Source organism: Erinaceus europaeus, chromosome 7 (assembly GCF_950295315.1).
Source record: "Erinaceus europaeus chromosome 7, mEriEur2.1, whole genome shotgun sequence".
Classification (NCBI taxonomy): domain Eukaryota; kingdom Metazoa; phylum Chordata; class Mammalia; order Eulipotyphla; family Erinaceidae; genus Erinaceus; species Erinaceus europaeus.
In genome coordinates, this window is record NC_080168.1 from 83,486,170 (window position 1) to 83,501,408 (window position 15,239).

Below are 15,239 nucleotides of genomic sequence, written 5' to 3' on the forward strand. Positions count from 1 at the left end.
TGATGTGATTGAAGAGTTTCTCCTAGGATACATAGTGACTACCTGAACTGGCTGGAAAAGACCTTACCATCTTCTCTTCAAACTTTCTAAGCATCTTCTTTGCCTCTGGGGAAAAGTGTAACTTAACTTACATCCCATTACACAATGAGATGTAATGATCCATTGATTCAATATTGAGATGATTTTTCACAAAAAATAATTTCTAAACCACTAGAAATCTTTGAAGATAATAAGCTTTAAAACTTTAAATAAAAGCATTTCTATGTAAGCAAAAAAAAAAAATTCATTACCACTATTCAAATCAGATTAAAGAGCATTAATGTAGTTTTAAAACCTTGTGTAATTCTTAATATTAACTTAATAAAAACAAACTTGTATTTTTGAAATGAACATTTAGACAAGTTCTGCTTTAAGAAACACTGCTAGAAAAACTTACCGCCTGTTACTTCACACATTGGTGTGATTGCAGAATCATCTAAAGGCACACCTGTCAACTGTTCTGATTCTACAGACATGGTGCCAGGCAACCGCAACACTAATGCAAAGAGTCTCTGATCCCACCGAAAAGGTTCCTTGGTCAGTTCACTTCCAGGCAAAGGAGAATTAAGAGGTAAATGGAGCTGAAAAGCAGTAGGGGAGAAGACAGTAAGACTATCACAAACTATTTTTACTCAAAAAAAGGTCATATATTACTTATATTAAGTTTACATAATGAGCCTATGATGAAAAAAGAAGCACAAAAACAAAACCTTACAGACAGTTGAAATAACACCTGCATTATCAGTGTTCTTAAGCTTTACTCTGAAAATAGCATAAAATCTTATTACTACAATACTTTTCATATTATGACTCAACCAGCCACTTCCAAATAAATCATTTCATGTAATTTATTAGACAACTTTATGATAATTATCTTTTCAATACTTTTATTTATTATTTATGTATTGAGGACAAAGAGAAACCGAGAGGGCAGGAGAGAAAGACAGACACCTGCAGCACTGTTTCATCACTCATGATGAAGCTTTCCTGCTGCAGGTGGAGACTGGACCTGAACCCGGGTCCTTCCTTGCCCATTGTAACATGTGTGCTCAAGCGAGTGCACCACCACCACCTGGCCCAGTAATTATCTTCTTCTAGGAAATAAAACAAACAAACCAAAAACAACAACAACAACAACAAAACCATAGTACTCAAAGAGAATGAATAACTTGGCCTCCTGGGTCTAAGTACTTTTTCTAGTAGACTTCATCATCCTCAGACATCTCTATAGTTCTTAGTAACTATAAATAGGAATCATTTTAAACAAAACATGCATTCCCCAAGTATTTGCACAATAGCAAATTTTATCACTCTAGTGAGTACCTTTGTACCAACAAAGCAACAGAATACAACAGAATCATAGCATGGGGGGGCAGTCATTACCTTTCTGATGCAAAAAAAAAAAAAAAGAAGTCCTAACATGGAAAAGATAAAAGTAGTAGAAAGGGAAGAAATAAAACCGAACCTGGATCACATCAAGCCTTTAATTTACAGAATATACTGAGGATATAAAATCAAGTTAAACATCAACAAAATGTTGCAACAAATCAAATCCAGAATGTGGGACATTATACAGGACAACTGAGCTGGCTTCTCCAATATACCAATGGCATGAAAATCAAAAAAGCAGGATCAAGTAGATAGGCTTGAATACCCACACAATAATAGGCAAAATAATCCAAAGCAAAGATGTAAACAAATAAACTGTTTCGTTTTGTGACCTCTTTCATTTTTAGTGGTATCTTTCCTAACTACAATATATCCCTTTCATGATTTTACTTTCATGGTTACACGTAACTGTATCCTCAAAAAACACGAAAATATTATTTTGGCTTCAAGATATTTAATAGTTTTATGTCTAAATATATGGTAGGAAAATGGTTTTATAGGACTTGTTTCCTGAAGCAGTTGCAAAACACTTTTAATGTTTAAACCATACATATTTTAAATGTCTAAACAGATGCAAAAAAAATTCTTAACAATTTTCTAAGTTACTATATTACTATGTTGCAAAGTTTCTAAGTCATATGGATATATACTTCTTTGGTCCACAAAAGAAACGAGAGATAAATTATGTTCTTATATGTAAATAATTTTTTTTAAAAAAAGCTAGAGGCAAATAGACCTTCAATAACTTGCCAGGTAGGTGATGGGAACAGAGAATTTAATTCAAGTAGTCTGACCCCTGATTCTATATTCTAAAATATTGTATTATACAACCTATTACTGAAATGATAATCCCCCTCTCAAAGATCAAGTACTGAGATATTAATATTAAAAAGTATAGTCCTGAGGGTTGGGTGGTAGCGCAGTGGGTTACGCTCACGTGGTGCAAAGCACAAGGACCTGTGTAAGAATCCCGGTTTGAGCCCCTGCTCCCCACCTTCAGGGAAGTTGTTTCACAAGCGGTGAAGCAGGTCTGCAGGTGTCTAATCTTTCTTTCCCACTCTGTCTTCCCCTCCTCTCTCTGTCCTATCCAAAAACAATGACATCAATAGCAACAATAATATTAACCACAACAACGATAAAAAAACAACAAGGGTAAGAAAAGGGAAAAATGGCCTCCAGGAGCAGTGGATTCGTGGTACAGGCACTGAGCTCCAGCAATAACCCTGGAGGCAAAAAAAAAAATATAGCCCTGGACATGGGTAGATAGCATGGTAATGGTTATGCAAAGAGACTCTCATGCTTGAGTCACCTAAGTCCTAAATTCAATTCTCTGCATCACCGTAAGACAGAGCTGAGCAGTGCTCTGTTAAAAAATAAAAAAAATTAAAAAGTATAGCCCCTGATTCTATGCTCTTAAACACTGCATTATACTATCCAATCATTAGATACCATGATCCCCATTCTCAATTATCGTTAAAGATATTTACATTAAAATAAATTAATTCTATTGAATGAAAACAGAAAAATTTGAATTCTAAAAATAACCACTTCTTAAAAGTTTACAGTCATCCATTTCAGAATCAACTGGTGATTTCAAACAACAATAAGTATATCTTATAAAATTTTTAAACTGTTGGGGATGGGTGGTGCACCTTGTTGAGCACACATTACGATGTGCAAGGACTGGGGTATGAGCCCCCAGTCCCTACCTGCAGGGGGAAAGCTTTGTAAATGATGAAACAGGGCTGCAGGTGTCTCTCTGTTTCTCCCTTCTCTGTCACCCCCTTCCCTTTTGATTTCTGACTATCTCTTCCAATAAGTAAAGATTATTGTAAAAATAAAAATTTAAAACTTTAATGAAGCCGAGATCTGATTTTCCTCTATTCTTTTATTCAATGGAAAGAAGCTCACTCTTGCTTTCTTCTTCCAATTCTTAGATACATGGGTAATAAAAAGATTTTTTAAATAATTGCATATTTTGATTATTATGTACCAACATTCTATGGGCTTTTCATATAATACTAAACCAATGACACATGTTCCCCCCTCCATTGCCAGGGCTTCACCAATCCAGGCTGACTTTTCTAGACAGAGGCAGAGGGGAGGGGGGAAAAATAGGGTAGGACCCAATTACAGAACCAAAGCTTTCTCCAGTACAGTAGGGTTCAGGATTTGAACCTAGGTTATGCAAATGGCAAAACAAAACACTATGCAAGTGAGTTATTTTGCTGGTCCAGTACTATTATTGCTTCTATTTTAGAAACAAGTTATAAGATTTGTACATCAGGAAACATCTATTTGCAGGATACAAATTCAAGCAACCCTTACTATATAATCAAGTGACGACTATCTAAGGAGAACTGCAAGTTTTAAGAACTCAATAAATTATAATCAATAACAGTAATTTTTCCATAACCATGATATTCAAGATCTTTATAAGACTACACCAGGCAAAGCTTTAATCTGATGGACTAGTAACAAAGAAAAGTATTGTTTTCTTTTCTTTCTTTCTTATTTCTTTAACCATCAAAGCTGTTCTTATTTTAATACAATCGAGGTTTTCTACTATTTTAAAGGGTGCATTATTGATGATTTGTTATCACCAAAATCACATAATAATTATCTTATGCAATTACCTTGATTGCTGCTCCTAAGAAACATAACTCCAATTTAAATTTAGTAGGACTGTTCTATTTTACCTTCTGTTTTTTGCTGACTTTGTTGCCCTCTTAACTATAAATTCTCCCTAGGCAGGGGAGAGTCTACTATTAAGCATACTCAAACTTTGTGCACTTATAAAAGTACAATTTTACCTCCTTTTATTTGCTTTGTATTTGCCCGCAACTCAGTCCCAACACTTATGACTGAAGTAAGGCTCAATTTAACTTTTAATTATTTATTCACTATTAATGCCTACCATAACATGGCTTAATTTCAGGATTTAACAGAAGTGATATCAATCTAAGCAAACAAGATTTAAAATAACATTTTAGCTAGCATACCTTAAAAGAAAGTATTATAGCAGCCTGGGTGGTGGCACAGTGGCTACAGAGTGATGAACTTAGAAATATAAGGTCCTCCCATAAAGATCCCAACCACATTTTTTAGGAGAATAGAACAAATGCTACAGATGTTTATCTGGAACCAGATAAAAGCTAGAATTGCCAAATCACTCTTGAAAAGAATGGAACTGGAGGCATCACACTCCCAGATCTCAAACTGTATTATAGGACCATTGTCATGAATAGACATGACTAGAATGAATCTGAACATGAATAGACACACTGACCAGTCGAATCAAATTATAAAATTTAAGAGCCCAGAAGTAAGCCCCCACACCTATGGACATCTAATCTTTGACAAAGGTTCCCAGACTATTCAATGGGGAAAGCAGAGTCTCTTCAACAAATGGTGTTGGAAAAAATGGGTTGAAACATGCAGAAGAATGAAACTGAATCACTATATTTCACCAAATACAAAAGTAAATTCCAAGTGGATCAAGGACTTGGATGTTAGGCCACAACTATCAAATACGTAGAGGAAAATATTGGCAGAACTCTTTTCCACATACATTTCAAAGACATCTTCAATGAAACGAATCCAATTACAAAGAAGACTGAGGCAAGCATAAACCTATGTGAATACATCAAATTAAAAAGCTTCTGCACAACAAAAAAAAACCAGTACCCAAACCAAGAGACCCCTCACAGAATGGGAGAAGATCTTTACATGCCATACATCAGACAAGAGGCTAATAACCAAAATATATAAAGAGCTTGCCAAACTCAACCACAAGAAAATAAACAACCCCATCCAAAAATGGAGAGGACATGGACAAATATTCACCACAGAAGAGATCCAAAAGGCAGAGAAATACATGAAGAAATGCTCCAAGTCTTTGACTTTCAGAGAAATGCAAATAAAGACAACAATAAGATACCACTTCACTCCTGTGAGAATGTCATACATCAGAAAAGGCAACAGCAGCAAATGCTGGAGAGGTTGTGGGGTCTAAGGAACCCTCCTGCACTGTTGGTGGGAATGTCAGTTGGTCCAACCTCTGTGGAGAAGAGTCTGGAGAACTCTCAGAAGGCTAGAAATGGGCCTACCCTATGATCCTGCAGTTCCTCTCCTGGGGATGTATCAACACACCCATCCAAAAAGATCTGTGTACACATATGTTCGTAGCAGCACAATTTGAAGCCAAAACCTGGAAGCAACCCAGATGTCCAACACCAGACTAGTGGCTGAGCAAGTTGTGGTATATATACACAATGGAGTACTACCCAGCTATAAAAAACGGTGACTTCAGGGGTCGGGCGGTGGCGCAGTGGATTAAGCGCATGTGGAGCAAAGCGCAAGGACCGGCGTAAGGATCCCGGTTCAAGCCCTCGGCTCCCTACCTGCAGGGGAGTCGCTTCACAAGCAGTGAAGCAGGTCTGCAGGTGTCTATCTTTCTCTCCCCCTCTCTGTCTTCCCCTCCTCTCTCCATTTCTCAATGTCCTATCCAACATCAATAATGGCAATAATAATAACCACAACGAGGCTACAACAACAAGGGCAACAAAAGGGGGGGAAATGGCCTCCAGGAGCGGAGGATTCATGGTGCAGGCGCTGAGCCCAGCAATAACCCTGGAGGGAAAAAAAAAAAAAAGGTGACTTCACCGTTTTCAGCAGATCTTGGATGAACCTTGAAAAATTCATGTTAAGTGAAGTAAGTCAGAAACAGAAGGATGAATATGGGATGATCTCACTTTCAGGAAGAAGTTGAAAAACAAGATCAGAAGAGAAAACAAAGTAGAACCTGAACTGGAATTGGCATATTGCACCAAAATAAAAGACTGTGTGTGTGTGTAGGGGGGGCGGAATACAGGTCCAAGACGGATGACAGAGGAACTAGTGGGAGTTGTATAGTTCTATGGAAGACTGAGAAATTGTATGCATGTACAAACTACTGTATTTACTGTCGAATGTAAAACATTAATTCCCCAATAAATAAATAAAAAAAAAATCAAAGGCGATGGTAGGGGTAGACAGCATAGTGGTTATGCAAAGAGACTGTCATGACTGAGGCTCCGAAGTCCCAGGTTAAATCCCCCGCACCACCATAAGCCAGAGCTGAGCTGTTGTTGTGTGCTGCTTTCCCAGCACTGAGCAGTGTTTCTCTGTGTTTTTCTCTCTCTGCATCTCTCTCAAAAAATAAATAAAATAATTTTTTTAAAAAAATCAAAGGGGAAAACAAAAGCAAAGACAAACAATAAATAAATATAAGGTCCTTTGATTTGTTCACTCCCTCTTCCTTTTTCACTAATAAATGAATATATTTTTAAAAACTATTATAAAAGCTTAGATAACTAGGCTATTATACACCATTACTTAGTTTTTAAACTTTCAGACTAGACAAACAAAAAAGCCAACGTACAGTGAAAGAAGGAAGAATTTTTTTTTTGCCATCTGCATTACTGCCTACACAACTCTACCACTCCTTGTGGCCATCTATCTATCTTTCTTTCTTTTCTTTTTACTTATAGAGACAGAGACACATAGAGAGTGAAAGTGATTAGAGGGAAAAGAGACACCAGCAGCACTGCTCCACTGCTTGAGAAGCTCCCCCAGCAGGTGGGAACACAGAGCTGTACCTGAGTCTTCATATAGGGTAGTGTGTGCCCTCTACCAGGTAGCTCAGAGAGGAAATAGCACATGAGTAAGTCTGAAAAATGCACAGTTTACTGAGAATCTAGATCTATTTGCATACCGGAGGACAAATGCAGAGTGAAAATCACTATAAAAAACATACAATGCAATAAGCAATAAATACTGGAATATAAACTAAACTCAGAACTGCTGGGGGACAAAATACGAAGGAGAAAAAACTGAAGATTTCAACAAACATGTAAAAATGGGTAACTTTTTAATATGAAGGACACAAATAGCATTCAAGGAGAGGAAACGTGAAAAAATAATGCATTTAAAGAAATTACAGCAGAATGATAAGGAATTTTTTCATCTTCTAGTCACTACCTAGTTATCTTTTCAATTTAACAGAAACAGTGCTCACAGTAAGTAATCAATGGTGTCTTTTACTCACTGAGATATGGTAGTATCTGTATGGCTAAGTTTTATATTACTAGCATTTCTATTCCTTTAAGTAGAGAAATTGCTCTAAAAGTTTTCTCTATCTAATTTTTTCTCTCTGCAGAAAAGCAGAGAATGGAAGAGATCATAGCACTAAAGCTTCCTTCAACGTAGTGAGGGCCAGGTTTGAGCCTGGGTCGTGCACATGGCGGAACAGCACACTATACAAGATAGGCTATGTTGCCAGTCCATGGTTAAGTTTTAATAGTCCTCTCATCTTCATTGTTACCTCCTTTAAAGTAAGTGCTGTTTAAAAAGAAGCATGAACTAGACTACTGACTGACAAAAGATCACCTGGACAAATAGTACAGCGACAAAAATAAAACTAGCCAGGCAACAATGAACAAGTACCAATGTCAGGCATAAAGTTTACAGCCATGCTAAATAAGCAAACAGAACTTGAAAATTAAGAAATGACTGGTGGGAGCTTCTCAGGCTTAGCTTCGCAGGCAGGAGACAGATGACCAGGGACTCATGGCTGAGCTGTACGCAGTATCTCTTTATTCAGGCAGAACGCAGCGCAATCTAAGCCAAGCTAAACTAAACTAAAACTAAACCGAAAACTCACAAACCTGTCCTTATGTATACATGCCAAGTAGGGTGTAAACAGGATGTGATGTAGATAGGGTGGAGAGAAAAGTGATTGGTGAAAATCAGGGTGTGACAAGGAGAGGGGGCGGAACAGGTGAGAATTCTACCACTGAACCACCAATGCCCTGGAGGGAGGGTGATGCTTAGTTAACAATGGTTATGTAAATAGAATACAGTGTTAAGCAGGGGGTATTAAACCAAATGAAACAGAAGGGGTTTTTAGAAGCAGAATTAGAAGCATACCAACAGGAGCTCGGGAATAAGCTCCCGGTGAAGTGCATGCATTACATACATGTGAGAGATCCTGGGTTTGATTCCAGAACTATATGACAGCTCTAATGTCTGTCAACAAACAAGTATTGTCTTAAGCCACTCAGACTTAGGGTAGTTTGTTAGAAATAACTAAGATTTGTCAGTGTTTCCTTTTTATAGATAAAAATTTAAATAATAATAAAGGGGGGCTGAGCAGTAGCACAACAGCTAAGCGCACATAGTGCAAAGCACAGGGACCAGGGTAGGGATCCCAGTTTGAGTCCCCAGTTCCCCACCTGCAGGAGGTTGCTTCACAAGCAGTGAAGTAGGTCTGCATGCGTTTTTCTCTCCCCGTCTTCCCCTCCTCTGGATTTCTCTCTGTCCTATCCAACAGCAACAACGGCTATGACAACAATAACAGTAACAACTACAAGGGCAACAAAATGGGAAAAAAGGCCTTCACGAATAGTGGATTTGTAGTGCAGGCACCAAGCCCCAGCAATAACCCTGGAGGCAAAACAACAACAACAATAATAAAGAAATAACTAACAGAAGTTATAACTATTACAACTACTAAAGATTATTCATGTATGTTACCCAACAGTATTTAAAAGATATCCTTCCTTTGTCTTTCACTACAGATTATTTTCATGGGTGTTCCTCCTCTCCATCTGTGTTTCTATATTTCATCCTAACCCTCAATCCAGAGTCAGCCTCCAGGAACTAGCCAGTAAATGCTATAAACCTCAAGGTTCAGCACTGTTCCAATTGATATCCTTAAGTCCTCAACCTACCAAAAGCCACCTATACCCCTAGAATCAATGATGAAATTAAAATATCTGCTTAGATATTTCTTCTGAACACCAATTCAACAATTCCTTGGTCATCTTTCAACATCCACCTATCTTGTTTCCCTTTTCACCATTTCTACTTCCAAATAAAATCCTTGAATGGCTTCCTCGTACTTTGATATTACTAACAACATTAATTAGCATGACCTCAAAGGCTCATATGTGGTCAAGCCCAGTCTTCTTTTGCATTTGCATTATGTACAGTGGTCCCTCTTTTTTTAAATACTTCATCACAATAATTTTCTTTTAGTCCTTTATTCACAAAACAGTCTGCCTTTGGGGAAAGAACTACTATACATTCCAATTCCTCTGCCTAGTAACATCATCCTTCTCACTTTTTGTATAGTAAGTTCTACTCACTGCTTAGATGTTTAGCTTGCTATGACCTCCTTGACTACAAGTTGTATGTCGTTATTGCAAGCTCTCATAGCAATTAACTCTGTAGATGTGGTAATTTTATGAATGTTTATCTTCTCAAATGGAGACAGAGCTCCTGTTTGGCTATGCTCACCACTTTATTCTCAGACAGAGCCTAGCACAGTGCTAGATGATAAAAGGAATTCCATAAATATAGCCAAATGAACAATGGGATGTATAAAATGGTGACTGGTTCAAGTTGTGAAGGGTACTGAGGAATTTAGTGGAAAATGGGAAGCAATACAGAATATGAACAGTATAATAATACACCTGATTATTTTAGAATAACTATAACCATGGTATAACAGATAAAAGGAAATTTAGACCAGTTAGGGGCCTAATATATTAGTTTAAGAAATGCACAGTGGCTAAGGCACTAGACTCTCAAGCATGAGGTCCTGAGTTCAATCTCTGACAGCACATGTATCAGAGTGATGTCTGGTTCTTTCTTTCTCTCTATCCTATCTTTCTCATTAATAAATAAATAAAATCTTTTAAAAAAAAGAAAAAGAAAAAGAAATGCACCAGGATAATTGATGGCAAAAGGAGTAAAATATGAGACAGATTAATGAGATTAAAAAAAAAAAAAAGGAAGGGACTAACTCCAAAGAGAATTACAAAGAAAAAAAGAGCATGTTACATCTTAAGGCTCTAAAGATTTTTCAACCTCTACTATTAAAGTGTTAAGTACCAAAATTATAATAAGGTACCATAGCATATGAAGCAGGACTTTAATGTAATCAACTCTAAAGTATAACTACACATAATTATTAAGTAATAGACCAAATTATTCCAAAACTAACATTAACCATTTAAGATTAGCATAAATTGTAAAGTAATAATTTAGAAGGTTACTTAAAAGTACGTGGTATTCTGGTTGCTCTTTTTTATGTGAAACTCTCTGTATCACATAAAATAAATAAAATAAAGCATATAGGTTTTAAAAAAATGTTTTTTAGAGGGCCAGGAGGTAGTACACCAGGTAAAATACACATAGTGCTAAATGCAGGGACTAGCAAAAGGATCCCGGTTCAATCCCCCGACTCCCTATCTGCAAGGGGGTCACTTAGAAAGTGACAAAGCAGTTCTGCAGTTATCTTTCTCTTCCCCTCCTCTCTCAATTTCTCTCTGTCCTATCAAACAGCAACAATAACAGCAGGGAGTCCAGCGGTAGCTCAGCAGGTTGAGCTCACGTGGCACAAAACGCAAGGATCAGCTCCCCACCTGCAGGGGATGAAGCAGGTCTGCAGGTGTCTATCTTTCTCTCCCCAGTCTGTCTTTCCTTCCTCTCAGCATTTCTCTCTGTCCTATCGAACAACGATGACATCAATAACAACAACAATAATAACTACAACAATAAAAAACAACAAGGGCAACAAAAGGGAATTAATTAAAAAATGGGAGTCAGACAGTAGCACAGTGGGTTAAGCGCACGTGGCGCAAAGCACAAGGACTGGGGTAAGGATCCCGGTTTAAGCCCCTAGTTCCCCACCTGCAGGGGAGTTGCTTCACAGGCAGTGAAGCAGGTCTGCAGGTGTCTTTCTCTCCCCCTCTTTCCCATCTCTCTCCATATCTCTGTCCTATCCAACAATGACGACAAGAATAACTACAACAATAAAACAAAGGCAACAAAAGGGAATAAATAAATAAACTTACTATAAAAAAATAAATAAACATTATGAAGAATTCTGCAAATAATTTGTAGAGGTTATTTTCTAGATAACTAAAATAACTTAATGCTTCAAACACAAAAACCTATCAATAAGCTTTCTATGTATGCTATGTATATATGTACTAAAACACATTGAACACTCTTAAAATAACCTTTTTCTGTTAGTCCAAACAAGCATGGAAATTAAAGGTCTCTGGTACTTACAAAATTTTTCCAAAATCACACAGCAAGGTTAACAGGCTAGCAATTCTTCATTTACTGAAATCTCAATTAAACTGACATATGCAACGTTAGATGAATTTAATTATTATTTATTTATTTATTTTTACAAGAGCATTGCTTAGTTTTGGCTTATGGTGGTGCTACAGATTGAACTTGGGATCTTTGGTGCCTTGGGCATAAAAATTTTGGCATAACCATTATGTTATCTCCCCAGCCTTGCAGGATGATTTAAAAAAAAAAAATTATACTAAATGAATGAAACCAGATACATACTACACAATATATGACCCCATTAAATGAAATTTTAGAAAAGGTAAAAACTTGTGAAAGAAAGCAGTTGGGTTTCCAGAAGACAGGGACAGAAATTAACTGCAAAGTGATATAAGAGCCGCTGTGGTGAATATATTTTTTACTATTATTAAGCTATTTTACATGTCAAAACTTACCCAAGTTTCATACTTGAAATTGCTCTATTTTGCTGTATATAAGTTACAGTTTAAAAAGGTGATGACATCAATTATAGAAGGCAGACCTCCCACCATCTGCACCCTATACTGAGCCTGGGTCCATATTCCCAGAGGGATAAATAGGAGAGCTATCAAGGGAGGGGGTGGGATATAGAATTCTGGTGGTGGGAACTGTACCCCTCTCTACCGGACTGGTTTCGCATGCGGGAGAGATAGACGACCAGGGAAGCAGTATCTGTTTATTGACGAGCGGGGATGCGGTTCAACAATCTAATCTCTTCTAATCACAACACAATTCTGTCCTGCATTTCTCCTGAGGCGAAAGAGTCAGGAACAAGGAAGTACGTTGGATAGTGGGCGGGGAGAAGGGAAAAGCCAAACCAGTGAGGATTAAACCAATGTCCCGGAGGCAGGGGGGTTTTCAGTCAACAGTGGCTATGTAAACAGAATACATCATAAGTAATACAAGCGAACCTAATGTGATGATCAAAACAGAAGGTCTTATAAGCAGGATTTAGAAGCATACCAACACCTCTCATCCTATGGTCTTGTCAATATTTCCATTTTATAAATAAAAATATAATTAAAAGGTAATGACAATAAAGAAAATAAAAGCCAATGTAAATTTTCAGAACCATGTATTTAGTGGCATTTAATTTGAAATATAACATTTTATATTATTCCATGATAGTACCTCTTCAAAGACTCAGGAGAGAATACTCAAACTTTTCCATGGAACACAAAAGAGGCACTCGTCCACATACACACACAATCTCTCTGTGTCCTGTGAGAGTAGCAGAGGCTTCTCAGAAGGATAATCTGTGCATCCTGCTCTCTCCCACTTAAGGCAATATAACAAAACAAAACTGCCAGAGTACTTTCATTGTAAGGAATATTTTTTAGATACTTTAAATTAATTGACAGTTTGGCACCCGTCACAACACACAGTGAACTGGACTGAACGGAACCATAACACTAATTTAAAAAGATGATGCTGTGTCCTTTGGGACAAAAATGGAGGAACTCACAGTCATTATGCTTAGTGGAGTAAGTAAGGAGGTGAGAGACAACTACCAGATGGTTTTGTTCATATGTGTAATGTAAAGACCTGAAACACATGGAACTTATAAAAAATAAGTAGCTAAACTGTCTCTAAGATTTTGTGAGAACTATGGTGGTTTTGTTGAGTGCTGCAATGTGGAACAAGATCCCTGTAATCTTAATTGTCTGGTAAACCAATAAAAATCATTAATAAACAGTTATTAAAGAAGAAAAAAATTATGAAGAACTAATACAAGCTAATGGATAATGGGCTGAAGTCTGCTGATCTTAAATAATTAGGTTAAGTGTTAGTCAAGTAATAAAACATTTAGGAAATAACTGCAAGTGAGAATACAGTTAACTGCTAAATTCTGTGCATTTCTCAGCTGCAGATGTATTCCTTTCCAGCTAGGCCACCACAATGGACCCCTCAGTGGGCCCCTATAGGCCCTGGCCCTCAGTGTGGATCAACAACGGTGGGGAGTGTTCCATTCTCTAAAGGGAGGTTGGATAGCATACTCTGCCTATCACCCGAGATTGATGGGTTCTGAAATTGGCACAGCCTGGAATGTTCCTAGCTGTGACCATGGATACAGACCTACAAGGATACAGAGGTTATGTAGGCTCCTGTGCTGACTATGGGCCCCAGATCAAACCAATGGGTGGTTACAGCCAATAATATTTATATACTTTTCCCGTACTTGGAAACTACTCTCTTCCCTGATCTAGCTTTCTGGTCCTTTTTCCAACTATGACATCATCCTCCCAGACAATAACTTAGGCCACCTGCATATTAGATGTCAGGCTCTGACAAAAACTAGTAAAGTCCTGGCCCCTTGGAATATACCTAAAATAGACCTACCAGCTTTTTCCAAAATGGAGACCCCATATCTTCATCTGCAATATTCTAACATTTAGGTTCATGCTTAGTCAACAATTTGGTCTGCTTATATCTTAACTCTTTTTCAGCCAACAGGTTCCAGATACTATCATGATGCCAACCTGATTTTGCTGGGTAGAACACCAATGTGCCCTGGAGCCCCCACCTCCCCAGTTCCCTACTCCACTAAGGAAAAAGAGAGGCAGGCTGGGAGTATGGATCCACCTGCCAATGCCCATGTTCAGCAGGGAAGCATTATAGAAGACAGACTTCCCATCTTCTGTACCCCATAATGGCCCTGGATCCATACTCCCAGAGGGATAAGGAATAGGAAAGCTATCAAGGGGGAGGATTGGATTCGGAGTTCTGGTGGTGGGAATTGTGTGGAGTAGTGCCCCTCTTATCTGAGGGTCTTATCAATTATTTCCATTTTATAAATAAATAAATACAATGACATTATTTGGTCTGGGAGGTGGCACAGTAGATAAAGCATTAGGCTCTCAAGCATGAGGTCACAAGTTCAATCCACAGCAGCCCATGTACCAGAGTGATGTCTGGTTCTCTCTCTCTCTCTCCTCCTATCTTTCTTATTAATAAATAAGTAAAACCTCTTTAAAAAACAAAGACAGGGTTATGTTGGTCTGCTTCTGAATTCTGCTTCTAAGACCCCTTCTGTTTCATTGGTTTAATCCCCCCTACTTAACACTGTATTCTATTTACAGACCCACTGTTAACTAAGCACTGCCTTACCTCCATGGCATTGGTTTAATCCTCACTGTTTTGCATGCTTTTTCCTTCTCCCCACCCCCTATCCTACGTACATCCTCTTCAGACCTGACACTTCTGCATCAGGATATATAAGGACAGGATTGTGATTAGAGATAGCTTAGATTGTGCTGCATTCCACATGAATAAAGACTGAACTGCGCACCACACTCAGCCATGAGTCCCTGGTCGTCTCTCTCTCCCACCCGCAAAGCTAGCCCGGCAGGGTTATATCTAGTTCATGTGGGATATATCCTTTTCATGTTTACTTTATCAAAATGTTAGCAGGACAGCTCACCTGGAAAGGTGCCTGCTTTGTGCAACTCAGGCAACTCATGTTCCAGGCTGGCCTCCGCTACATGGGGAAAAGTTTCAGTGCTGTGCTGTTTCTCTCCTCCCTTTTCTCTCTCTCTCTCTCTCTCTCTCTGTCTCTCTCCCTTTCTCTGAAAGAGCAGTGCCCAGAGCACTGAAGCTACAGTGAGAACAAAAAAAGATAACAGCTACCTGAACAAATTTGA

General features: G+C 38.1%; 1 protein-coding gene across 5 annotated transcripts in view; it reads right to left on the bottom strand.

Annotated features, from left to right (window-relative positions):
* Positions 1-15,239, bottom strand: part of INTS6 (integrator complex subunit 6) — a 112,644-nt gene that overhangs the window by 53,632 nt on the left and 43,773 nt on the right. For all 5 annotated transcript variants that reach the window (XR_009550766.1, XR_009550767.1, XR_009550765.1 and 2 more), the window contains one exon: positions 437-620. Coding sequence is in view for 2 of the 5 variants with exons in the window: in XM_007521561.2 (XP_007521623.1) it covers positions 437-620 (184 nt within the window). In the remaining 3 variants the exon portion in view is untranslated. The remainder of the gene's footprint in view (positions 1-436; positions 621-15,239) is intronic.